This window comes from Saccopteryx bilineata, chromosome 6, assembly GCF_036850765.1.
Source record: "Saccopteryx bilineata isolate mSacBil1 chromosome 6, mSacBil1_pri_phased_curated, whole genome shotgun sequence".
NCBI classification, from domain to species: domain Eukaryota; kingdom Metazoa; phylum Chordata; class Mammalia; order Chiroptera; family Emballonuridae; genus Saccopteryx; species Saccopteryx bilineata.
In genome coordinates this window covers 36,473,613-36,501,567 of record NC_089495.1, presented here as the reverse complement: position 1 = coordinate 36,501,567, position 27,955 = coordinate 36,473,613, and the positions used below count along the sequence as shown (strand labels likewise).

Sequence of the window (27,955 nt, the reverse complement as noted above, 5' to 3'; positions counted from 1 at the left end):
CACGGCAATTTTTAAATCTTTTTTTTTTTTTTTTTTTACAGAAACAGAGAGAGGGATAGACAGGGACAGACAGGAATGGAGAGAGATGAGAAGCATCAATCATCAGTTTTTCATTGCGACACCTTAGTTGTTCATTGACTGCTTTCTCATATGTGCCTTGACCGCAGGCCTTCAGCAGACCGAGTAACCCCTTGCTGGAGCCAGCAATCTTGGGTTCAAGCTGGTGAGCTTTTTTTTTTTTTGCTCAAGCCATATGAACCAGCGCTCAAGCTGGCAACCTCGGGGCCTCGAATCTGGGTCCTCCGCATCCCAGTCCAACACTCTACCACTGCACTACCGCCTGGTCAGGCTAAAATCATTTTTAAAAATTACCTTTCTAAAGATAAGTCATTTGGAACATGTACAAACTTCACCTGCAGGCTCTGCCATGGAAAGGAATAGAATAGTATCTAATTGGCATTAGTTACACTAATGACAGTTCACTGTTTTGGTTTTAATTTTTAATCAGCTGGCTAGCTAATCACGAACACATGTTGACATACTTTATTAAATACAAATGCACATTCCTTCACATTTTATATATTATTGTCTTAGGTAAAAATATATCTAGAAACTTTGACTTCATAGCTCATCAGTTATAGAATGACATGATTTTAAATCGCTTTTTAAAAAATATTCACAACTGAAGTATAGAGACATTAAATATTTACAACACTAAAAAGGAAAGCAGTAAAAATTGGTCAACTCTGGGAATGAAGCCTCGTGGTCAGTGCAGAGGGGAGACTGTCCGAGTCACCCCTGCGCCAGCAGCTTGGCCCGGCAACTCTCTCGAAGCCTGGCGATGGTGGTCATGGACAAGCTCCCAGGCTCTGAGAATATTTTCTGGAAGATAAACGGAATTGGTTTAAAAACAAACCAAAAATAAGTGTTCACTTTAGCTGCCCTTATTCAAGGTCAGGATGTGGCACATGGACAGGTGGAAGACCACAGGCCTCTTGCACGTGAGGGAAGACAGCTCTGAGTCCTGAGTAGTTCTTCATAAATCCTAGATATTAACTCTCATCGGATACAGGGTTTGCAAATAGTTTCTCTGGTCACTGTCCATTTCCTTAGCTGCACAGCAGTTTTTTAAGTTTGATGTAAACCTGTTTGCTTTTGCATCCGGCGCCTGTGTTGTGTTCTGTTTAGACCTTGTCACTGTTGTATCCTATGAAGCCAATCAGGCCATTCATGAGCAGACTCAAGTATAAGAAACCAAATTTGAGAAGTGGAAGCAGGAAGAGGCTCAGACTCATTTCTAGTAAGAGAGAAAATATTTCACAATGAGGAGAAAAGAGGGTGTCTGGGGAGGGCGGGAGAGCAGAGCCAGCAGGCAGGTGGCCGCAGCCATGGGACCCCAGAGGCCAGGTGTTGTGACTGACAGGACAACAAACATTGGAGGTTGGCAGATCTGCCGTCACATGTTTCATGCATAATTTAATAATCATTTGTGCAGTTACTGCTAAGAAATGCACAGTTATAAATTAGGCCAAGTATAAAGGCTAGCATTAAAAGAGATTTTTGTTTGTTTATTTTTTCTTATTTTCTTAAAAAGCAATGCATTTCAGAAAGTTGTCCATAGTTTCATAATAGGACCTAAGGTCAGGGTAGAGTGTTTACATGAGAACTGTCCACGTTCCTGAAAAGTGGGAAGTGAATCAGATGTGCTAAGATGTGCCAGGCTGTTCGAGTTCAACTGTCTTCTTCCCATTAATGTTGCTCCAGGAAATTCGAAAGGTTCATGTATAGGATTTTAGAGAAGTCTGACGTATGAACTGCAATTTCTGTGCTGATGTATTTCATACAGAAATACATATACAATTTTGTAGAGATCATTGAGAAAATGAGACTCACTGTACTAGGGATGTTTCCCCGCCAGCCTCCCTTGAATGACTACCTCTATCCTGTGCAATGATTCACAGCATTTTTACTTTAATGTAGGTAGACACAAAACCCACCTGGTATCTCCATGTTCCTCTCTGCTCCCCTGGAGGCCACCAAGCTCACAGGGCCCGGAGAACCTCTGGGCCATACATAACACAGGCAAAGTCACACCTTGAACAGTTTGCCCACCAGCAACCGGCTCACAGGCAGCAACCAGTCACCTTGCCGCCTCTTGGCACTTTATAAATACTAGCACTTAGCACAGGGGTCCTCAAACTATGGCCCCTTGGGCCGCATGCGGCCCCCTGAGGCCATTTATCCGGCCCCCACCGCACTTCCAGAAGGGGCACCTCTTTCATTGGTGGTCAGTGAGAGGAGCATAGTTCCCATTGAAATACTGGTCTGTTTGTTGATTTAAATTTACTTGTTCTTTATTTTAAATATTGTATTTGTTCCTGTTTTGTTTTTTTACTTTAAAATAAGATATGTGCAGTGTGCATAGGGATTTGTTCATAGTTTTTTTTTTTATAGTCCGGCCCTCCAACGGTCTGAGGGACAGTGAACTGGCCCCCTGTGTAAAAAGTTTGGGGACCCCTGACTTAGCATGTACCGTATGCAAGGAACTCTGCTCAATACTGACATAAATAATACAAGTTAGCGCGAAACAAACTTGAACGTATTGTGCTGAGTGAAAGAAGCCAACACAAACAGGCACACATTGTTTGATTCTACTTATGTGAAATGTCCAGAAGAGGTAAATCCTCTTTGCCGGATAGACAGATGTGCAAAGCCAAGACACCCACTTCACAGGCCGGGCAAATAGTGAAGCAGAGCAAACGACAGGCTAAGTACACCCAGACACTCACCTGCATAAAGGTGTGACATTCAGTAACAAAACTCCCTTTGGTGATCTCCTTGAACTTTTCACAAACATCTGCAACATTGGTGGCTTCCAAAATGAAAGCCTGATGTTGCTTAATCAGGGTCAGGGCCACCCGGAAGATAATCTTCGAGCCTTCATTGAACAAACAGTCCCAGATTCGAAGTACCGTCTGCAGAGAAACAGAAAAATGGCACATCACTGCATGGTGACCTGAGCCAGCCCTAGTCCTAACGAGGTGCACGACACACTCACCTCCACGGGCAGGATGTCCACAAACAAGCAGATGAACCAGCGTGACACGAGTAGAGTCCACAGAACGCCGTGCGCGTCCATCAGGGCCGCCACCGCCGGCAGCTTGGTCCTCACCAGCTCCCCCAGGACCTCCTGGTCTGTCTTCAGGCCCAGCATCTCGGGGCTGTAGTAGTCTGCCATGAGGACAAGGAGAAAAACCCCAAAACATGCGTCATTTGTTCCACAAACCTCAGCCCCTGACCGCCTCATCCTTTGTTCCCCTCTCAGCTGGGGAAAGAAAACAGGGCCATTCCGGGAGGATCCCGGAAGAAGAGAGGAGGGCCGGGTTAGAGGGAGGACCGGGAGTGAAATGCCACACCGTGTGGATGAACGGACTCCTGGGAGGGACTCCCAAAGCAAGGCCCCCCGGGATCCTGGGGGCTCTGCAGAGTGAGGCCCTGCCAGGCATCAGTTAACATCTGCGGACAGAAGGAAGGGACATCTGCACACCCGTGTTCACAGCAGTTAGATTCACAATAGCAAAGGCGCACAGAACCAGGTGTCTGCCTGTGGATGGAGAAACAAATGTGATACACACACAATGGAGTATCATTCCGCCTTCAACAGGAGGGAGGCTGTGGAGGGAGAAACAAATGTGACACACACACAATGGAGTATCATTCCGCCTTCAACAGGAGGGAGGCTGTGGATGGAGAAACAAATGTGATACACACACAATGGAATTTTTTTTTTCATTTTTCTGAAGCTGGAAACAGGGAGAGACAGTCAGACAGACTCCCGCATGCGCCCGACCGGGATCCACCCGGCACGCCCACCAGGGGCGATGCTCTGCCCACCAGGGGGCGATGCTCTGCCCACCCTGGGCGTCGCCATGTTGCGACCAGAGCCACTCTAGCGCCTGGGGCAGAGGCCACAGAGCCATCCCCAGCGCCCGGGCCATCTTTGCTCCAATGGAGCCTTGGCTGCGGGAGGGGAAGAGAGAGACAGAGAGGAAAGCGCGGCGGAGGGGTGGAGAAGCAAATGGGCGCTTCTCCTGTGTGCCCTGGCCGGGAATCAAACCCGGGTCCTCCGCACGCTAGGCCGACGCTCTACCGCTGAGCCAACCGGCCAGGGCTACACACAATGGAATTTCATTCAGCCTTCAACAGGAGGGAGGCTGTGGATGGAGAAACAAATGTGATACACACACACAATGGAATTTCATTCAGCCTTCAACAGGAGGGAGGCTGTCAGGTGCTGCAGCACTGGGAGCCTTGAGGACATCACGCTCAGTGAAGTGAGCCAGCCACACAGGGTCAAATACTGAGCGATTCCCTGTGTGGGCGGTGCCCAGAGCTGTCAGAATCAGAGACACGAAATGGAACGGTGGGCGCCAGGGGCTGCAGGGGAGGGATGGGGGCTGTTACTTCATGGGGACGGAGTTTCAGTTTGGGAAGATGAGAAAATTCTGCAGATGGACAGTGGTGATGGTGATATAGCAATGGGAATGCGCTTGATGCCCTTGAACTGTGCACTTGAAAATGATACAGATTGTAAATATTATGTGTATTTATCACAATTTTAAAAAACCTTTATAAATCTGCAGGTGGTGGCTGCCTTTTCCTGTCATCCAGACTGAGGGAGAGAGCCTAGCAGCCACGGAACGCCACCCTGTCTCAGCGGCTGTGCCCGCCCTGGGCTAAGGCTTCCGGGGCAGGAGGAGCAGGCACGGGGTCCCCTGAGCTGCAGGGACAGCACTGCCTGGCAGCGAGTCCTTCCTGGGAGCAGGAGACTCTGCAGGGTGGAGGTGGCCCGGGGCCTGGCCATGGAGGACAAGGGAGCAGGCACAGCGACCCTGGCCCCGGTGCCCACGAGGTCCGAGAGGCCACCCGCCACAGACACAGCGTAAGGAAGGGGTGGTCCCTCTACATCATCCCCCTGCACCCATCACCTCCCCAAACAGATGGTGTGGGCACACAAATCAATGTCATAAAAACACAATTTTTAAAAAAATTTGGCCTAAAGCACAGATTTTTAATCCCACAGCTGGTTGGTAGAACGTGTGCCCTTGATGGGGTGGACTTGGGGTTTCAAGGACAGTGGCTGCCTCAGCCATGGTGGCTTCTCCAGCATTGTGCCAACTCCTCTGAGCATCCTGGGGTCCTATGAGCACAGGACATGCTCTCCCTTCTTCACTGGTCATGTGTCTTTGCTCTCTTCATTTTATGTCATGAAGATGATACATGCAGTATCAGGTGAAAAGTCAGAGTCCTTCCCTAGGTAATCAATCACCACTAAGCAGTTTGATGGGCCTCCACCATATTTGTAATACCATGTGAACATGTTGACATATCTTGCAAATAGGACCCTCTCATATGTCCCTTTGCAAACTTCTCCGACCCCTTTCCACAGCCTCCTGTACATGGCTCGCCCTCTTTGGTGAGGTACATTTGCCAGGATAGGCCATAGCCCACTTCCCCAGCTCCTGGCTGATGGGCACTCAGATGCTGTCAACCCACGTGTGTGCTCACGTGCGCAGGGAAACATCTACCTGTCTACTGCAGGGCGAAGGCTCACTTCGCTGAAGTCTCAAGGAATCCTGCATGCTTTCTCCAACTGGATGCTGGAGGACACTTCATTCTATTTACCAGAAATTCTAGAAAGAGCCAAATGTCTCCACCACCCCAAATACAGAAATGCAGAGGTAATGTTAAGTCTAAAATTTTTCTTGTTCATTCCCAAAGATGGCTGATGACTTAATTCAGAGAAATTTTACGCTAGTTTAGTGGACTTGAGCCCCAGACTGTTGGAACATGGAAAGCATGACCCACTAAGGTGACCTCATAGTTACTGTCCTCCGAGCAGAGGGCCTGGGCACCAGCTAGCAGCCCGCAGTCCCCACAACTCTGTGAACACACGCTCAGCAGACAGACCAACGCTTCCCACAGCGAGTCCATTTTTTTTAAATATATTTTTCTGAAGTTGGAAACAGGGAGGCAGTCAGATAGACTCCCGCATGCGCCCTACCAGGATCCACCTGGCACGCCCATCAGGAGGGGATGCTCTGCCCATCTGGGGCGTCGCTCTGCCACAATCAGAGCCATTCTAGCGCCTGAGGCAGAGGCCACAGAGCCATCCTCAGCGCCTGGGCCAACTTTGCTCCAATGGAGCCTTGGCTGCAGAGGGGAAGAGAGAGACAGAGAGGAAGGAGAAGGGGAGAGGTGGAGAAGCAGATGGGCGCTTCTCCTGTATGCCCTGGCCAGGAATCGAACCCGGGACTCCCACACGCCAGGCCGACACTCTGCCACTGAGCCAACCGGCCAGGGCCCCCATTTTTTGAATGGATGACTGCCTTGCCAAAAATCTTCCTAGCTTGTTAGTGTGATATATTGAAATGAACCTTAATGCTTACTTTCTGCTCTAAATATTTAGTAAGTAATTTACGTAATAAGATAGGAAAATGTGCACAAATCTGCATACTGTCAAACACTGTATCTCGTCCTGCTGCCCACTGTAGTTTGGTCACCCACTATGGCCAAGGGACAAGATGTTCTTGTCAGTTACATATTCTGGTTAAAATTATCATTATAAGCATTGACACAATATTACAGCCACATTGCTAATTTTCAAAGAGTAAGCTCCAATTAACTCTATGTAATACTAATGTACACTGAAAATAATTTAACAGAAGCCAATGCAATTATAAAATACCAGAGATTTAAAAGAACTCTTCCCTTTCATCTATTTTGCATCTATCTCTTAAAACTTTGAGCCATTTGCTCTCTTTTTCCTTCTTAATTCAGCAACATTCTGGCGCACCTGGGGAGAAAGAGGCAAAGATTCTCTGTTCTCCTTTCAAGAGGGTCTTGAGTGCCAATCCAATCACACGAGTGACATCTCAGAGGAGCCGGGTTTCAGCGCAGGCGTGCTAAGAGGATTTGCCAAGAAGGGCATTTAGGCTGCGAGCACACGACCTTGTTCTTAGTTACAGAGAGGCTTATGGCAGCTTCCAAAAATAGATGTCAAAGTCACACCCCAGACTGCCACAGGCCTGAACCGGTCACCAGGGGAAGAGCACTGAAACCATCTGTACCCGTGTGCTCTCCTCAGCGCATTCTGCCCTTGAATGTGGAAGGGGACGGTAAGGTGGTCAGCCATGGGGGAAGGTCACGTGAGGAACCCAGACCCAGGAACTTTGGCTGGAGCCGCCCACACTCGTGTGCGCCAAAAGAAACTTCCCAGGAGTCCCTTGGAAAAGAGCGACCGTCTGCCAGCCAGTGAGATTTCACCACGTCATATTAGCTCAGCCACCCTAGAGACTCTTTAAATATCCCCCACGCGGGTCACCCTATGCGACTTCCCTGGCCTCTGTCCTCGGGGCCAGGGAACCTCTTCAGGGGGGATGCGCTGTTCTCAACAAAGCTTTTGTTGATCCACACTTCGTGGCTACGCCCCTCCTTCTTCCTCGGAGGGGAAAAATACCTTACAGGGACACAAACCACAATTTTTTGTAGGCCCCACCTGCAGCATCCCCTGCAGACTGAGCAGAGCACATGTCAGGCCCGGGAGTGTGCTGTGCACAGGAGCAGAGAAATCCCAGGGAGCCCCTGGACTGGCCTCACCGCTCTGGGGCTCCTAGTTATGCTTCTCCTGGGGACATTCACCTTGGCAGACAACCTAATGGCGGTGTCAGAACATCTGTAGGCGGCATAGTGCTGCGGGGGCAGGGCAGGGTGGGGGCGCTGTCTCAGGCGGGGGCACCGCTGTGGGGGTGGGGTGCACAGCTCTCAAACGTGCCTGTGATGACTGCTGCATGAGGACTAAGTGGTAGAGTGGGTGCTCTTCAGCCCAGGGACGGACTGTCTGCCTGTGAGCAAGCAAACACACGTCCCACTGGAGCAGGGCACAGGCTGTGGGCTACTACAGGGGGCCCTACAGGTACGTCAATCAAGAGAACACACGAAACACGTACTCAGGTGCAGCTGAGACGCACGGAGTCCAGTCCTCACCCTGTCCCACCTCTGCTCCTCAGGGGCTGTGAGCCTCAGCCCGCACAATCAGTTTTCATCTCGGCCACACCTAGCTTGAACTGGGTTATTTCTGTGGTGAGCAGTTAAAAACTTGTTTCCCACTGTTTCAGAGGAAAGCAGGTTTGACCAGCTTTTCAGGATGTCAGTATATTATTAGTTCATTATGGCACTGACTCATTACTTGAGGTAATTACCCCGGCGCCCTCCCCCCATTTCTTTAAGTCACATGGGGACTCAGAGCCTGGTACTTGCCCGGCTTCTCTGCAAGGCTCTGGAATCCCCTTCTATCCGCAAAGTAGAGCTGCTTTTCCTCTTGCACCCTTTCACTAGATACTTTGGTTTGAGTGGTGACTGATATGGAAAGCCACCATTTGTTCCCAAATAGGCCACCTGATGCCCTACAAAGTCTGCATCAGACTGAATGCTGGGTGTGTCTGTACAGGGGCCAAGTTTAGCATCTATGGACACTGTCTGTTAGCCTTTCGTTGACTTGGGACTATAAAAGGCATTTAAGTATAAAAGTAAAATCCTTTAAATAAACCTTATCTGAGTGACTATTAACTTTTGTACAACATAGTAATACTGCTAGAGGTGGCAGGGCCCAAGTGGGGCTTGTCAGTGAGACTGAGGTTGGAGAGGTGTGCACGAGACCGTGAGTTCAGTGACTTGGCCTGAGACTCTCTGCCTCTAAGTCCTCCTTTGCGCGAAGTCTATAACTCACACAATGTGTCTACAACACAATGCTGTCTTCAGTTCTAACACTGACTTTTATCCCATTTCAACTGCTCTGAAATTGGGGGTGTCACTTGCCTAGAAGTGGTGGCCATCAGGTGGCTATGCTGGCTTTGACATCCTACTTCAGTGTTGTTTAAATCTGCATTTCCTTGCTCACTTGGGCATCTCTTCTTAACTTGGTTGACCATTCGGATTTCCTGTTTTGTAAAGGGCCTATTTGCTTTTTCACAAAGGTCTGAAACCATCTGGAATAGAAATAGGATCTAATTTTGTCTTCTTCCATATAGATAGTCAATTGTCACTGAATGATATTTTAAAGAGTCTTTTTCCCCCCATTAATTAATATATCTCACATAGATTCTAATAGATTAATAGATTAGAAGACCAATTGATTTCTGGACTCTTTTCTGTTCATACATCAGTAAGCTAGTATCACACAATTATTACAGCATTATAATAAACCTCCATTATTCTTCTTTCAAGGATTCATGGCTTGGCTTTGCTCTTGAGTCTTCCATATAATTAAGCCATCCTTGCATTCCTGGGATAAACTCTTCTTAGATAAAAAAAAAAAAAAGTAATACTCCATAACCCTCTCTGGATTCAGCCTGCTAATTTATTATTATTTACATTAGGATTTGTATAACTGTGCTCATCAGTGAGATTTCACCTGCATGACAGCAAGGTTACACTAGCTGCATAACATGAGTTCATGAGTAATTTATCGTTTTCTGTTTTCTGCAAGATTTATAAAATATACAGAAATTATCTGTTTCTTCAAAGTTTAATGAGATTTTGTACATCTATGAGGAGATTTCTGTATGTCTGTGCATGTGCCCATTCAGATGCTCTGTTTTCTCGAATCAGCTTTGTTAAACTGTATTTTTCTCACAATTATCTATTTCTCTTCATTTTATTTGTAGTCTTATGATTCTTAAAAAAAAATCTGCAGATTTTCAAATTATAGCATATTTTTCACTTCAAAATACCTCATCCATCATCATTATTTTTTTAGCAAGAAAGAGAGAGAAGGAGGAACAGAAAGGGAGAGAGATGAGAAGCATCAACTCATATTTGTGGCACCTTAGTTGTTCATTGATTGCTTTCTCATATGTGCCTTGACCAGGGGGCTACAGCCAAGCCAGTGATCCCTTGCTCAAGCCAGCAACTCCTTGCCCAAGTCAGTGACCTTGGGGTCATATCTATGATCCCATGCTCAAGCCGGCCACCAGGCACTCAAGCCGGATGAGCCCATGCTCAAGCTAGTGACCTTAGGGTTTTGAACCTGGGTCCTCAGCATCCCAGGCCGACACTCTATTCACTGCACCACCACCTGGTCAGGCTCCATTATTTTCTTTTCTGTCTTGCCAGAGGTTTATCTATTTTATCAGTTTTTCTGAAGAAACAGCGTTTGTCTCAGTTCATCGTGTGTGTGTGTGTGTGTGTGTGTGTGTGTGTGTGTGTATTTTTCCAAAGTTAGAAGCAGGGAGGCAGTCAGACAGATTCCCTCATGTGCCCGATCAGGATTCACCTGGCCTGCCCACCAGGGGGCAATGCTTGCCCCTCTGGGGCGTCACTAGGTTGCAGCCGGAGCCATTCTAGTGCCTGAGGTGGAGGCCATGGAGCCATCCTCAGCGCCCGGGCCAACTTTGCTCTAATGGAGCCTTAGCTGCGGGAGGGGAAGAGAGAGACAGAGAGGAAGGAGAGGGGGAGGAGTGGAGAAGCAGATGGGCACTTCTCCTGTGTGCCCTGGCTGGGAATCAAACCCAGGACTTCCACAAACCAGACAGATGCTCTACTGCTGAGCCAACCAGCCAGGGCCTCTCAGTTCATCTTTTTTATTGATTCTTTGTTTTGTTTTTAATTTTCACTTTTTCATTTGTGAAATTTCACTCTTTTATTATATATACTGTAAATATATAGAAAGAACTTTGGAGATATATATATATATATATATACACACACACACACACACACACTCACACACACACTATATTGACAATAACGTGATAATAATTACCTCTGAGTAGGAAAGAAATGGGAAGGGAGTATTAGTGAAGGAAGACTGTCACTTTTTATTTTATAATCACTACTATATTTTTGAATTTTAGAAATGAGAGTATATCTGCATTTTTCTATAATTGGAAAAGAAACAACTAAAAGCAGTATAACTGTGGCACTAAAATGACCTAGTTTGTGCAACCAGAATATTCTGAGAACATAAGGTACAGCTGCTTCTTTGCCATTTGGAGAGCACTTCAATGACAAGAATAGTCCCTTTTTTCTCTCACAGTCCGAACACTTTCACTTTGATATTTTCTTTTGTTTTTGACTCAAGACCTGATGGCGACTGCGGTTTACTCTGACTGAACCTGACAATGATAGACAATGACATTTCATGAACTTAAAAATAAGTAGAATGACACTTAAAAATAAGTAAAAATAACTATACTGACACTTTTGGAGCAATCTGGAATCTTGCTTTTTTATGTTTTGCTAAGTCAGCATTTATTACCTGCTAATAATCTATTATGAAAATTAAAGACTTCAACTAAAATTGGAGTTGGGAAGGCCTAGAAAGGGAGCTACCACACCCTTCTAGTTGAGGTCAATTACCTCAAACAGGGGCATACCTCAACAGCAGACCTCAAGAGGAAGAAAGTCAATTACAGACCACAACACTTTACTACTTTAATACTCCAGCAGGAAGAAGGAAGATTTTCCTCTTGCCCAGCAACAAGCCCAGCCAATGAGAAGCCATCACCACCTGAACTCTTACTTTCCTTAAATAAACTTTCATTTTTCTCTTGCTGAAGAATTTGTCCTTCTCTCCTTTCTATAAAAGCCTCCGTCTTATATGATCTGTTGTAGTATCTCTCTACTTATTAGATGAGTTTCTGCTTAATTATGAATCATTTAATAAAGCCAATTAGCTCTTCAAATTTACTCAGTTAAATTTTGTCTATTAACTATGGAGGAGAGACTTTGCCATGACACGATCGCTCTCTATCCCACAAGCTGGACCTGGGCCAGAATGGAGGTTGCTTTATGCAAACTCCCTTTAGAGGCTATCTGATTGTAATCCATGTTCATTTTAATATAATATAAATCAGCACCTTTCCCTTGCCTTCTACTATGTGCTGGTCCCTGGGACAACTTGTTGTCCTGACATGTTGAAGCTTGTAAAATAATTTTCTGAACCTGGCAGCATTCACATCCGAGTACCCATGACTATCTGTCCCCTATATCATTCTTTTGCACCTGCCAAGTAGCACAGGGACCCATTTTGTCCTGCAGCTGCCAAACGCATGTCTCTAATGTAAATTTCCCTTAATAAACTATCCGTTTCCAGCCTCTTTCTTTAGTTGTTCCCTGCCTTCCACTTACAGAAGTAAATTTTCGGTCTTGGGGCTCTTCCCTGGGTCTGTGTATGTATGAACATTAACACTGTATGTTTTCACTATTTATGATGGGTTGTACTGTAGTTGCTGTTGCTCACTGCTTGACCTCTTACTACAGTGGGAATTCCACCAGGGCAGGGCCTCTTATGTTTCAATCACTGATGTTTCCCACACCCCCAGAAATGAACTGATCATGGGTATAAATATTCATTGCAATTCAGTCTTAGGACGTAACTGAAGCAAAAGGTGAACACGTTAAAAAGCTCTGTCAATATTTCATCTGGAAAGTCTCAAATCCCTCTTCCTTGCAGTTTCCCCACCACTGCAGTTCAGGCCTTCACGTTGAAGCTGGGACTGCTTGAGTCCTCTCCCCCTTCAGGCTCTCTTCTGACACTCAGGGCCTCTCCACCGTTCCTGCCCTCACGGGCAGCTCTGCCTAGCCAGGCTCTGGCATACCCACACCTGAACCCTTGTTAATGACAGCAGCAGAGTGGGAGGAATGCCCCCACTTCCCTCTATCTTTCCAGATCCTCCTTTTCTTTAGTGGTGCCACTCAGGTCCACTCTTCCATGAGGCACATGTCAAGGTCTAAGAGCCACACATCACCATAGACTTGAACCCAGGCTCTGCCTCAGACAGCTGTGGGATGCAGGCCGTAAGTATCCTCCTCTGTAAAACGGATCTAATAATCAGGTCTGTGCAGTATAGTTGTTCTGAGGATGAAATGAGAATGTAGGTGTAGTTTAGCATGGAACCTGAAACATGCTATGTGCACACTGAGCTCATGTCTTCAACATGGAGTTCCCAGAGATGGGAGCCAGCTCTCCAGAGAAGTCCCCGAGCGCTCTCTGGGGGGGGCGGGGGTCTAGACTGACTCAGGGAGGCATGCATGAGAGAGGGGACGAGCAGGAAGAAAACTCAGAGGCAGACACAGAAAACAAGACCAACCCAGGGCTCACCGCCGTGGGGAAGCCTATAACCTCTGCATCCACTAGTCACGAGGACTTCGCAACTATGCTTGTCTTTGAGGACAAGCGTGAGGTTCCATGGGACCAACCGTCACTATAGAGTCCTCTCTCACCAAAAAGGCTCTTGCCACTTCTTCCCAAAATGATCCTACTCTGTAGCCCATAGTTCTATATTGTGCATTACCAAAATCGGTGGACCCTTACTAACAAATTATTAATTAAAACAATATTCATTAATAAATAGAAAGGTGGCAATTCATGAAAAGAGTGATTCTCACCTTTATAGCAGTAACAATAACATCTTGACAATTATTTCACTCCTATGACCGACCATTCACAAACTCAGCAACAAATATACGCCCATAACTAAGTGAACCTCACTCAGAGTTTGAGATCAGTAAGACATATGAAGGCCCAACAAGTCTCAACACAGATGGTACAGACTGAGGAGATGAGCCAAGCGCACAGTCTCAGCCAAACTCGAGCTCTCAGACGCAGAAATGACCAGCTGCTCTAGTTGGAGCTGTTCATCTTAAACATTTTTTTCTTTAACTTCATTGCAAAGAGATTTTTAATCTCAACGCCCAAACAATTCAGTTATATTTTCATTAAACCTTGACTTGTCAGCTGAATCATTTCAACAGCAGCAGAAACAAGACAGTGAAAGCCACACCATAAGGCTTTTCAACATACCAGGTAGTATTCTTCCGACAAGAGCATCTAATAGCCAAAAGGACTCTTCTTCATCCTTTGTGATAAGAATCAGATATCCTGCTATAAAATTCATCCCCTGAAATAGACAAATGAGAAACAGCAATTCATGTCAAATTTTAAAACACCGTAAGATTCTCTAATTGCTGGGCTGCTGACTACTAACTTTCTATTTCCCTTGCTTTTCCCTAAAACTTGTATCATTCATTCTAGAATGATCTTTAGTACAACTCTGGAGATACTACAGATCTAGTGTCTAGTAATGCATTTTAGTCAAGCCCACAAGAAAAGGAAGAAAAAGAAGTGATTAAAGTAAACTTCTGAATACTACCTTAAAATATTAAAATCAAAGACACTCCAACTAATGGCAACCTTATGATAAAATACAAATTACATTTGGTCTATAAAAAATTAATCTAACCGCATGAAACTCTATCAGAGGGGAAACTGTACTAATAGCCGTATTTCATAAAATCCGTAAGGAACACGGCCTGACACATGGGTATGTTGCAAGAGATTCCGGAGATCAAGATTGTTCCGGGAGATTCACAGCACACACCTGCCAAAGGGCAGATGTTGCTACAGTTCTTGAAGTGTGTGACTCTGGTACCTCAGGGAAGCAGCGAGTCCCAGGGAAGGGGGGGGGGGGTTAACACAGTGACTCAGAGTCATCTCTGGGTGATAAGGTTTCAGACAATTTCAACTTTCTTTTTGGATTGCTTATATTTTCTAAAATAAGTAGGTATTTCTCTAATAGTAAGGGAAAAATCCAACTTTTGTCAACCAACAAGATAAATAGGGACAGAGAGACACCACACAAGAGAACATCATGTGAAGAAAGTAGAGATGGAGTGATGTGTCTACAAGCCAAGGAACACTGAGGACCGGCAGAGACCACGAAAGCTGGAAGTCTTGAACCTTGAAACAGGTTCTCCCTCACAGCTGGAGGGGAGGCTTGAAACAGGTTCTCGCTCACAGCCCCAGACGGCCAGCCTGACCGACACCTTGAGCTCAGACTTCTGAACTTCAGAACTGAGAGTCAATTCCTGTTGTGCACACCTCTCGGCGTATGGCACTTTATCGTGGCGGCCCTGGGAAACAAATACCATGTGTGTGTGCATGTGTGTATGCATATCATACAGACCCCAAAAGCCAACAGAGTTCTGACATCATGCTAGCATCTAAAACTGCATGGTTTCTCTTTTTAAGCTATTTTTTAAATCCTAAGAACTGTAACTAGAATAATCTTAGGACAACTTCTCAGCCATCTGGCTTCCCCAGCTCTGAAAGGCGGACTCCTTGTTTCAGGACAAGTCAATGACAGTAACAAAGGCTGAGAATGGTAGGAATTCTGCCGGGAAAGAAGGAGGCCAGTCCAGCTCTGCGGTTTCGAAGGTGCTGCCTCAGGGTCACAGAGCAATGTGAAAACACAACCTGATGAATTATTCAGGTAAATTTGAGCAGTAACTGTAATGCTTCATTGCTGCCGGTCTTTAGAAAAGGATCTGCCTCACTTCTTCTCCCATTTCCATGCTCCCCTTTCCTCTCTGGAGCCCAGAGCGATGCCACATGCTGACCATGCAGGAATGCAAATTGCCAAAGCAACCCACGCTGCAAAACCATTTATTCCAACCTCACCAAGGACCCAAAGGCTTGCGGCTCCCGGCCGTGATGGGCAGCTTCCAGAACCCTCCCCCATGACTGTTAGATGTATACTTCCCAGCACGAAGGGTTTTACTCACCCTCCTCTGAGAAAACCTCAGACAAGCCTCAGGCTCCAGGAGCATGAGAAGCACGCAGCCCCAAATACAGGGAGAGCCACACCCTGCCGGTGACAACCGTGACAGCCGTGGGCTCCTGCTTGCAGCCATAGCAACAAGCAGCCTTCCCAGAAACAGAAAGCAGGCAGCTCCTGCCAACACCCTGCCAGGCATACCCTGTGGGCTCCCAGGCTTCACAGGCCTCCCGCGGGCTCAGAGACTGGGCCAACCCTACTCAAAGACAGTGCAGGCCCTGGCCGGTTGGCTCAGCGGTAGAGCATCGGCCTAGCGTGCGGAGGACCCGGGTTCGATTCCCGGCCAGGGCACACAGGAGAAGCGCCCATTTGCTTCTCCACCCCTCCGCCGCGCCTTCCTCTCTGTCTCTCTCTTCCCCTCCCGCAGCCAAGGCTCCATTGGAGCAAAGATGGCCCGGGCGCTGGGGATGGCTCTGTGGCCTCCGCCCCAGGCGCTAGAGTGGCTCTGGTCGCAACATGGCGACGCCCAGGATGGGCAGAGCATTGCCCCCTGGTGGGCAGAGCGTCGCCCCATGGTGGGCGTGCCGGGTGGATCCCGGTCGGGCGCATGCGGGAGTCTGTCTGACTGTCTCTCCCTGTTTCCAGCTTCAGAAATGTAAAAAAAAAAAAAAAAAAAAAAAAAAAAAAAAAAAAAAAAAAGACAGTGCAGCTGTGTCACACGCAGTACCCACGGAGGGCATAGCTGCTGTGGCTCCGATCTCGGGCTCTGCGTGCTTTCCCTGTTATGAATAAGACTGTCCCTCTAACACATTCGAGACTGAGACCGTTTCAGGGAGAAGCGAGAGAGGATCCTTCCTCAGCTCACACATGCTTCATACAGCGAATCCAAAACCAGATGACAAAGCAGCAGGCGAGGAGGCATACCATTACCTTTAATTATAGGAATAAATATCTGACTTCCAAAAACCACCTCAAAGGAACACCTTCCTTCCCACCCTCCTACAGACACATGAACATACAATTTGCACCAACGCAATAAGGGGCTGTTTGTTTACTTTGTGTTCTAGAAAATAATCCCTATGTTCACTTACGTTACTTCCTACCTGCTTCCCAACTTTCTGCCTCCACTCTCTCTCATTACAGTTTGATATCAAAAGAAATCATTAAATATAGAGGTTTCACTGCTTCTGTGCCTGGGAAATATTTAAAGTCACAGCTTGTGCAGGTGTCATGACTTCGGGAGTTTCTGAACTAGACTGATAAAGAATACTTAACATGTACCGGGAGAGTGTGTCCCTGGTGTAAGTCTGTGGGGTGTCCATCGTCTTCGCCTTCCCGGGGCTTACCTGGCAATACCCCACATCTTGGTTGTGGTGCCCGTAGGCCAAGAGCACGTTGTACAGGGTCTTCTGTAAACAGGGGTCTGCACTCTTGCGGAATTTTACATTGTCCGGGAAGGTCCTGTTCATGTCTGCAGAGCAATTAATGACACAGAATTATTCTAAAGGTGGGGGTAGAAGACGGTCTGGGATGTGCCAGACTCCATCTGGTGAAGTGCTGGGCTCTACCTCGGGTTTAAGGGATGGGTTGAACCCTGGTGATGTATTTGAGTCACTCCAGAGGGCCTGGCTGCCCTTCTTGGGCAATGAGAACCCGCAGCCTTCACGGTCAAGGTCCTGGCTGACTGGAGTCAGGACAGAAGAGGGCACTACTCCCTGGACCGCCGCCCTGCTCCAGCCACATCCAGGGGGATGTCAATGGGCCCCAATAGTGGCCCTCTCAAGATCAGTGACAGCAGGGAGGCTGATGCCCAGGCCACTGCGGGGCTCCGATCCTTCCTCATTTCTTTCTACTCTGCAGACCTGTCCTCACGCTGCCCCCTCTTAGCTATGAGAGAGGCTTACCCCTAGAACAACAGAGACAGATAAACATTTTACACAAAATTCTGGAAAATTTTCCCAATCTGAAGGACCGAAAACATAAAGAGGCAGAAGAACACACTGATATTTCCTTTCAGAGATAAACAGACAAAACTGAAAATTACGAACTAAATAAACTCAGCACTGTCAACCTTTGTCTGCAGCAGGGTTCCCTGGTCAGCCTCTCCCTGCTCCTCAGACACCACTTCCTTGGCCCAGCCCTCCCAGCCCGGCCCAGCCAGGCCACACGAGGGTCCAGTGCAGGGGCACAGGTGCTGGACAAAGTCACCAAGACAAGGTCCGACTTTTGAAAGCTGTTTTATATGTTAACTCTGTAGACAGGTACAAGAACAGAGAGGACACATGTCAACTTAAGCCATGACATCTTTACTGACTGCTGACCCCACTTAGTTGGATTAGCGATGTGTTTGCAACTGTGCTACGTATGATGACCAAAACAAAGTGGGACAGCTTCCCCCCCAGTCCTCAGTACAGGGCCCACATGACATCAGCCTTCTCCGTCATGCTGTCAGATAAGTGTGCGTGGTGTCTCCCCGTTATGCCTAAGGGAACCCAGTCTCTATCTTAGCACGATGTCCACGAACCTGCTGTGAAATGCTACAGCGGTCCTTCTGTTCCCAAGCCCCGGCCCCCACACCTTGTCTATGCTTATAAAAAAACTAGATCTCAGCAGAACTTAGTGTCCCAAACTTAATGTCCCAAAGCACCTTATTTTTTATTGTATGTTTTCTACAAAAAAAAAAAGTTTTGTTTTTTTCAAGGCCGCCCATAAGTCTGTCTCATTCTCTACCCCTTTCCCCCTCAGCCTGTGCCTTTCTGAGTTCTAACAGCCTGGAGCACTGATAGCATCCCAGGAGAGTGACAAGGAGCTTTGCGACGACTCATGACTCAGCAGTATCATCCTGGAGAAGGTGCCAGGAGGTGGGATACTCAGGGGTTCTCTGTTTTAATGGCCCTGGTTACATTTCTTGTTCCTATTTTTTAAAAATTTTATTTCAATGTATTTTATTTTATTTATTTTTATGAGTATGCAATATTTGTTACAATTAATGAACTAATTGATACACTGTTATTAACTAAAGTCCATAACTCGTTTAGATTTTTTTTGAACTCCTACAAAATTTTTTTCCCTGGAATTCTAAGCATTCCAAAAACTACAACGGATTGGGTGAAAATGTTTTTTTCTTTACTAATTCAGACTGGAGTGAGTAGCCATGCTGATTCCTATGTAACATTTTTTATTATGAGAAGTTTTTCTACAGGAAATGCTACCTTCCACTGTGAAAGTAGAGGTGGACAAGGACACTTAGACCATTTAGACCCGTGATGGTAAACCCTTTTATAAAAACCGCCCACTTTTGTGCTGGTCAACCTGGTCCCTCTTGCCCACTAGTGGGTGTTCCAGCTTTCATGGTGGGTGGTAGCGAAGCAACCAAACGGCACCGGGATTTGCCCACCATGAAAGCTGGAATGCCCACTAGTGGGCGGGAGGGACCAGGTTGACCAGCACTGCAAAAGTGGGTGGTTTTTATAAAAGGTTCGTGCTTACACGGCATGAAATATCTATTCTACCAACCCTGTAAAATAATCTGTCCTGACTCCTCAGAAAAAAACAGACATAGAATTACCATAAGATCCAGCAATTCCACTTCTGGTTCTCAAAGAGATATTTGTCCACCCATGTTCACAGCAACATTAGTCACAATAGCTAGAAGTGCCCATCAATGGATGAAGAGTTGAACAAAGCAGCGTATATACATACAACAAAATATTATACTATTCAGCCTTAAAAAGGGAAGAAATTCTTCCTCACCAGGCAGTGGCGCAGTGGATAGAGAGTCAGACTGGGACGCAGAGGACCCAGGTTCAAAACACCAAGATCACTGGCTTGAGCACAAGCCTCATCTGGTTTGAGCAAGGCTCACCAACTTGAGCCCAAAGTTGCTGGCTTGAGCAAGAGGTCACTTGCTCTGCTGTGACCCCCCCCCAGTCAAGGCACATTTGAGAAAGCAATCAATGAATGACTAAGGTGGCGCAACGAAGAATTGATGCTTCTTGGCCCTGGCCGGTTGGCTCAGTGGTAGAGTGTTGGCCTGGCGTGCGGAAGTCCCGGGTTCAATTCCCGGCCAGGGCACACAGGAAAAGCACCCATCTGCTTTTCCACCCCTCCCCCTCTCCTTCCTCTCTGTCTCTCTCTTCCCCTCCCGTAGCCAAGGCTCCATTAGAGCAAAGTTTGCCCGGGCACTGGGGATGGCTCTGTGGCCTCTGCCTCAGGCGCTAGACTGGCTCTGGTCGCAGCAGAGTGACACCCCGGATGGGCAGAGCATCGCCCCCTGGTGGGCGTGCCGGGTGGATCCCGGTTGGGTACATGCAGGAGTCTGTCTGACTGCCTCCCTGTTTCCAGCTTCAGAAAAATACAAAAAAAAAAAAAAGAATTGATGCTTCTCATCTCTCTTCCTTCCTGTCTGTCTGTCCCTATCTGTCCCTTCTCTGTCACAAACAAATATTCTGACACATGATACAACATGAATAGATCTTTATGCTCAGTGAAATAAACCAGTTACAAAAAGACAAATACTGAATGATTCCACGTATATGAAGTGCTTAAAACTGTCAAATTCCTCGAGAAAGAAAGTGGAAGGGTGGGTGCCAAGGACAGGGGGGTGGGGGGAGTTAGTGTTTAATGGGAACAGTTTCAGTTTGGGAAACTAAAATGGTAAATTTTATAGTATGTATATTTTACCACAATAAAAAAAATTATCCCAAAACACCAGCACTAAAAAGAGCCTCTAAATTCATTTTTCAAACAAATGACAACATTTTAATTCTATTTAATATATTGCTCAGCCTCCTTTGGACCTAAGGTCTCTTCCCAACCTGAATCAGCATGTTAGCCCTGCTGAGTGACGCCCCAGGCTGTGCCTGCAAAGCCAGCAACAACTTCTGTTCTGAGACCGTGGCCCTGGCTTCTGTGCAACCAGGACGCAGTGGAGGACTCAACACCCCAGGCCTCCCCACGGGTTCCAACCCCAGGCATAGGAGACCTCAAGGACTGAAGGCCTCCCATTCCTTATGTTGGGGACATACCACTCTCACTGTCACAAGTCAGTCCAAACTCTCAGCATCTTCAAGTAATTGAATTCTTTAAAATTAACTATGTATTTGTGTTTAAATTTGTGTTTCTCAAAAACTGTTTAAAAGGCCTGACCTGTGGTGGCACAGTGGATAAAGCGTTGACCTGGAAATGCTGAGGTCGCCGGTTCGAAACCCTGGGCTTGCCTGGTCAAGGCACATATGGGAGTTGATGCTTCCAGCTCCTCCCCCCTTCTCTCTCTCTGTCTCTCTTCTCTCTCTGTCTCTCCCTCTCCTGTCTAAAATGAATAAATAAAAAATAAAGAAAACAAACAAACAAACAAACAAAAAAAACCTGTTAAAAGCAGAAAGGCAGATGTATTTCCATAAAGTCTAATTATTCAGTTTAGGTTAAACATTTTTTGTTGTGTCTTTAAGCACTGTGCACTTCTAAGAGCCAGGAAACCTGTGTAACTATAGAGAAAATTGGAGGGAAAAGAGGTTAGAGGGCAAAAATATCAGCATCCTTAGACAATTATGAGAGTTTGATACAAAGAAAGAACAGTCTGGTGTGTGCCTTTAGGACACATGCGCAGCTGTATCTGTAAGCCCCACGTGCTCCTGCCAGGCACACGCCCCTTACAGCAGCCACCCTGCTGAACTTTGACTGCCTGCTCAGCGACCTTCTTGCTTTCCTTGAGGGCTTCATGGAAGAAATCCGGTCTTTCTATTTTCATTTTCTTTACTAGCTGGCTAGGCATTCAAATATTTGCCAAATGAACTAAAGACATTGTTCTTCCCTCGTGGTCACTTAAGTTTTGATTTTCCTTTAAGAAAATATAATTTCGAAATGAAACCAGTTGATGCATCTTTAACAATGTTTCTTCATCAACATCATGACCTCAAAGGCTGAGTGCAGCCCTGGCTGGGTAGTCTAGTTGGTTAGAGCGCTGTCTCGATACGCCAAGGCTGCAGATTTGATCCCCGGTCAGGACATATACAAGAATCAACCAATGAATGCATAGATAAGTGGAACAACAAATTGCTGTCCCCCCACCTTCATCATCATCTCTCTCTAAAATCAATCAATAATTTTTTTTTAAAGAATGAGAACCACCCCAATTTGGGGAATAATTCCCATTCCTCCTCCTCCTGCCTAGACCACCCACCATGCACCCAAGGGATGGATACCATGTGTCACCTGTCCTGATGGCCTCCTCCAGGCTGCTGTTCGTCTCTCCCTGGAGCAGTCGGTGGTAATAGCCAGGGTTCCGCTCCATCTGGGCCTGGGCTCCGCTCACCCCCATCCAGACGCGGGCCCTGTGCTCGAGCGGAACACCTTTCCTGATGTAGCGCTTCACTGAAACCGAGAGGGGGCGCAGCTTCAGGGCAGGCATCTCCCCAGGTCAGAATCCCACAGAGGGAGGGGCACTAACGTCAGTGCCTTTAGCTCACCAGTTCCCTCCTTAAATCAAACGTTAAAAAGATGCAAAACTTCATACATCTCTACCAAAACTGGTACCTCCACTCATTACAGGATCCTGCTCTCGCCCTCAAACTGAGCACAATCAGGCAAGGGGCTCCAATAATCTGACATTTATTCCTCACGGCCCAGACAGGGGCTTCGAGGCCCATCCTCTGGTCCTCCCTTGCCACCTGCCATGCAGACTGTGCCAGACACTGTGGTTGGGCCCAGTCTCAAGCCCTCGCTTGGGGGAGACTTGGACCAGAAATGGTCACTGTGACCCAGTCACAGCACACAGGAGGAAATGACGGGAAAGCCAGAGGGACAAGCCACCTCAAGTGAAGGGACACGAAGCAGGGTGAGACCCTCAGCTGGTCCTGAGAGCTACGAGCAGAGCCACGAGGACTGGAGAGACAGCTGTGGGCGAGGACAGACCAGAGGCCTCAGTGTGCCAGGCTCAAATGTATGGTTCTTCCCAGGAGGTGGCTGTGAAACAGCGGGGACCAAGGTCACATGGGTATTCTGGAAAGCCCTCTGTGGGGCAGAGACCAGTGAGAGGACAAGATGAAAACAGACTGGAGCAAGTATCCGAGCTGTGAGCTTTGGTGGCCGGGAGTGATGGGCTATAGATGCAGATGTCTTTGTCCTGGTTTGTAGCTAATCTTTATGCATGGAGAGCTAACTAATACATTTGGCAGGAATATTTTTCTTTCAGTTTCTTTCTTTCTTTTTTTTTTTACAGAGAAAGAGAGAGAAGTAGACAGGGACAGACAGATAGGAAGGGAGAGAGATGAGAAGCATCAGTTCTTCGTTGCAGCATCTTAATTGTTCACTGATTGCTTTCTCATATGTTCCTTGATGGTGAGGGACTACAGTAGAGTGAGTGAGCCCTTGCTCAAGCCAGCAACCTTGGGCTTCAAGCCAGCGACCATGGGGTCATGTCTAAAATCCCACGCTCAAGCCAGTAACCCACGCTCAAGCTGTTGAGCCTTGCTCAAGCTGGATAAGCCTGTGCTCAAGCCAGCAACCTCGGGGTTTTGAACTTGGGTCCTCTGCATCCCAGCCCAACACTCTATCCACTGCACCACTGCCTGGTCAGGCGGGAGGAATATTTTTATTGAAAATAAATATGTGAAAAGGTAATCAGTAGTTTTCTAACGACCATACACACACAGAAGAAAATAAGCCAAAAATCTTGAGTGACTCCAATTAATCAATATTCAATAATTCCCTAGGCAAATGGAAAAGACTAATATTCAAATTAATTATGGTAAGCCCAGCAGTGTATGTTATGCTTTCAATGACTGTTCCTTTTTTTCTTTTTTTTTTTTTGTGGCAGAGACAGGGAGAGTCAGAGAAAGGGACAGATAGGGACAGACAGATAGGAAGGGAGAGAGATGAGAAATATCAATTCTTCGCTGCGGTTCTTTAGTTGTTCATTAATTGCTTTCTCATATGTGTCTTGATCGGGGGGGATACAGCAGACTGAGTGACCCCTTGCTCGAACCAGCGACCTTGGGCTCTAGCTGGTGAGCCTTGCTCAAACCAGATGAGCCCATGCTCAAGTTGGCGAGCTCAGGTTCTCGAACCTGAGTCCTCCACATCCCAGTCCGACGCTCTATCCACTGCGCTACTGCCTGGTCAGGCATGACTGTTCCATTTTTAAAGCAAATATTCACAGCCTTGTTTTCCTTTGATATTATATTATAAACATTATTATTTTAAATCCACACTTTGGGGAGGGGGAGCTAATGCAATTAGTGAAACTCCACAAGTTGCCATTAAAAAAATATATGAGGCCCTGGCCGGTTGGCTCAGTGGTAGAGCGTCGGCCTGGTGTGCAGAAGTCCCAGGTTCAATTCCCGGCCAGGGCACACAGGAGAAGCGCCCATCTGCTTCTCCACCCCTCCCCCTCTCCTTCCTCTCTGTCTCTCTCTTCCCCGCCCGCAGCCAAGGCTCCATTGGAGCAAAGTTGGCCCGGGCGCTGAGGATGGCTCTGTGGCCTCTGCCTCAGGCGCTAGAGTGGCTCTGGTTGCAATAGAGCGACGCCCCAGATGGGCAGAACATCGCCCCCTGGTGGGCATGCCAGGTGGATCCCAGTCGGGTGCATGCAGGAGTCTGTCTGACTGCCTCCCCGTTTCCAACTTCAGAAAACAAACAAACAAACAAAAAAAGATATATATGAGGTACCAACTGCACTTAACAGAAAAATATTATAGGAATAACATTCTAGGTTACAGTCAGGAAAAGCACTATTGATAAAACCTTAACTCAGAAGGTGACCCATAACTGATGATCATCTGTACATGAACACCTTAAAATGGGAACCCCAGGAGGGCATGTGGGAGGCATTAAATGCACACTAAATATTCATAGAATGATGCAAGGATGACAAGGGAAGATCCAGAAGAAGGAAAGAACAGACTTTAAGATCATACACTTAGGCCTTGGCCGGTTGGCTCAGCAGTAGAGCGTGGGCCTGGTGTGTCCCAGGTTTGATTTTTGTCAGGGCACGCAGGAGAAGTGACCATTTGCTTCTCCCCTCCTCCCCCCATATTTCTCTCTCTCTCTCTCTTTTCGCCTTCTGCAGCCCTGGCTTTAATGGTTTGAGTAAAGTTGACCTCAAGCACTAAGGATGGCTCCATGACCTTGCCTCAGGCACTAAAATAGCTCGACTGCTGAGCAACTGAGCAGCGGCCCAGAAGGGTAGAGCATCCTCTGGTAGGGGGCTTGCCAGGTGGATCCTGGTTGGGGTGCATACAAGAATCTGTCTCTGCCTCTCTGCCTCTCACTTAATTAAAAAAAATAATAAACAAGCAAGCAAATAAATAAAGATCATCCACTTAAAGCCAAAAAAACCCCCCAACAACTTAAGAAACCTTCTTTGCCAGTTTAAATGCACATTGGAGGATCATATCTCAGTAAAAATATTTCTCAATACTTAGTCTATTTACACTGTTATAGAACATGAAAAGCATAAGCTTTGTTTTATTTTTAATTCTATCAAAGACACTAATAATTTAGCCTGAACTTCTCTTCAACTTAGTATTATTTATACTGAATATTGGCTGTAGGTCTCATGACCCCTCAAAGGGCAACCTAACCAGAAATACCCTGAAGGAATTATTAAACATTATCTGCTGACCAGCAAGGGGAAGGGTCAGTCCCAAAGCAGGTGGGGACTATTCTAATTTAGATGGTAGCAAAAGGAAAGGACGTGCAAAAACCAATAGCAGTTCTACCCACTAACAACAACTGACACCAAAATAATGAAAATAAAATCATTTCCAAAAACAAAAAGAGAAATACTTAGATATAAATCTAACAATAACAAAGTAGCTGCAGGATCTGAGTGCTGAATGCTGTAAAAGAAGTCAGAGAAGACCTAAATAAGTGGAGAGATACACCATATATATATGTATACCATGTCCATGGATTGGAAGACTCAATATTGTTAAGATGCCAATTCTTCCCAAATGTATCTATAAATTCAATGCATGCTTATTCACGTTCCAGGAGAAATATTTACTTGGTATGATAAGCTATTTGTAAAATTTATGTGGAAAGGCAAAGAAACTGGAAGAACCAAAACAATTTTGAAATGAAATTGGAGGAGTCATACTATCTGATCTTAAGGCTTACATAGACTTAAAATAATCAAGAACTTGTGGTTACTGGTAAAAGGAGGTATGCATTGATTAATAGAATATAAGAAAAAATCCAGAAATAGACCCACACAAATAAAATCAATTTCTTTTTGACAAAGTTGAAAAGGAACTTCAATGGAGATAGGACAGTCTTTCCAACAAAGAATGGCCAAAATAAAAAATGCCAACAATATTAAGTGCTGGCAAGAATGTGACCCAGCAGGAACTCTCATTCATTGGTGGTGGGGATGAAAAATTGTGCAATTGCTTTGGAAGGACAGTTTATAATTTCTTACAAATAAAATGTACAGTTACCATATGACCAAGGATTCTGACTCCTAGGTATTTTCCCAAGAGAAATGAAAGCTTTAATTCATGCAAAAACCTATAGGTAGGTATATATGTATAATGTTGGCTTTATATATCCCAAATTCCTTTTGTCTAAACAGATAAAAAAAATAAATAGTACACTATACAATGAAATATTCCTCAGCAAAACAGAATGAACTATTGATACACCCAAGATCATGGATATATCTCAAATGTATTGTTAATTGAAAGAAGCTAGACACAAAGGCTATAAGGCAGTGGTAGTCAGCCTGGTTCCTACCGCCCACTAGTGGATGTTCCAGCTTTCATGGTGGGTGGTAGCGGAGCAACCAAAGTATAAATAAAAAGATAGATTTAACTATAGTAAGTTGTTTTATAAAGATTTATTCTGCCAAACTTAGTGAAAATCCGACATAAAGTACTTGATAAGTAATTATTATTATATGCTTTAACTTGCTGTAACTCTGCTTTATAAAGTAAAGTTACTTCCCTACTTTATAAATCACCATTACTGTGGAACCAGTGGGTGGTTAGAAAATTTTACTACTAACAGAGATACAAAAGTGGGCGGTAGGTATAAAAAGGTTGACTATTCCTGCTATAAGATGTATTATCCCATTTACAGGAGATCTTCTGATGGCTGAACTATAGGAATGAAGAGATCACTGGTGGCCTGGGGTAGGGGCAGGGACTGTCCACAAAGGGACAGCAGAAGGAAATTCTGAAGGTGATAGACTGCTTTGAATATTGCTTGTGATGAGGTTATATGATTTTATGGGTTTCTCTAAACTCATAGAATTATAAACCAATAAAAGTGAATTTCACTATAAATTCTACAAGTTAATTTTATTTTTAAGTGAGAGGAGGGGAGATAGAGAGACAGTCTCCTACATGCTCTCGAACCAGGATCCACCAAATAAGTGGAGAGATACATCATATTTCTCCTGTCTGGGGTCAATGATTGCATCAAGCAAGCTATACTCAGTGCCTGAGGCTGATGCTCAGACTAACTGAGTCTCTGGCTATGAGAGGGAAAGAAAGAGAGGGGGGGAAGAGGGAGGGGAAGAGAAGCAGATGGTCACTTCTCATGTGGCCCTGACCAGAGATCGAATCCAGGACATTCGCACACTGGGTCGATGCTCTATGCACTGAACCAACCAGCCAGGGCCTGCAAATTAATTTTAAAATATTGTATATAAAGTAAAATAGGGGAAAGGGAAAGTGGTTAAAATTCTCACTATGATGTTAGACCATTGGCTCTCCTGTGAGTTATTAGCTCCAAACCCTGAGCAGGTCTTAGTTTTCTCATCTATAAAATAGAAATAAAGCCCTCAACCTAGTATGTGAAATATAGTCAGAGCTCAATGAATCATGGCTATTGTAACAGTGGTAAAAATACCCAGAAGTTGGAGAACAAACACTTTTGCTACTTTTTGATGTTTATTCTATGAATTTACAATGTTCAGAAAAGAATAAAAATAGTTTACTTGGCCTGAGAGACTGATACTTTCCCAAGGGCAGGGCTCGTTCACAGGCAAAAACTGACATTTGCAGAATAGAATATAAAGAAAAAAGAATAGGGAAATTTTAAAAAATGAAGCTGGACCCCAGAGAATTAACCTTCAACTCTCTGCCCCAACAAAGTTGAAATGTCTTTGAAAACATGTTTTTGTAATTTATTTCTAATTTAGATGATGCTGATATTCTAAGCCACTAGGAAGATCTAGAAAAAGCAACTGGCTATGAGATTTTTTCCCTTGTAGGGTTACCAAGATAGAAAATGAACAGGAATGAGGACAGGAGTGTGGCCGAGTTAGGACTAAATTTGTTGAACTTGGTCTTCAAGGTTGAGGGGGGAAGAGCAAGCAGTCTTAGGGTTCCTGT

At 45.8% G+C, this 27,955-nt stretch overlaps 1 protein-coding gene across 3 annotated transcripts in view; it reads right to left on the bottom strand.

The window, feature by feature from the left end:
• Positions 1–485: 485 nt before the first annotated feature.
• GRTP1 (growth hormone regulated TBC protein 1) overlaps positions 486–27,955 on the bottom strand; it is a 32,159-nt gene continuing 4,689 nt past the window's right edge. Inside the window, exons 3-8 of one of the 3 annotated variants that reach the window (XM_066234801.1) lie at positions 21,831–21,989; positions 16,964–17,088; positions 13,865–13,961; positions 3,059–3,231; positions 2,790–2,975; positions 486–882 (exon numbers count right to left, since the gene is read on the bottom strand). In XM_066234801.1, the coding sequence (XP_066090898.1) occupies positions 793–882; positions 2,790–2,975; positions 3,059–3,231; positions 13,865–13,961; positions 16,964–17,088; positions 21,831–21,989 (830 nt within the window). In that variant the 3' untranslated portion in view covers positions 486–792. The remainder of the gene's footprint in view (positions 883–2,789; positions 2,976–3,058; positions 3,232–13,864; positions 13,962–16,963; positions 17,089–21,830; positions 21,990–27,955) is intronic. The other 2 variants (XM_066234802.1, XM_066234803.1) reach the window with 2 other exon arrangements.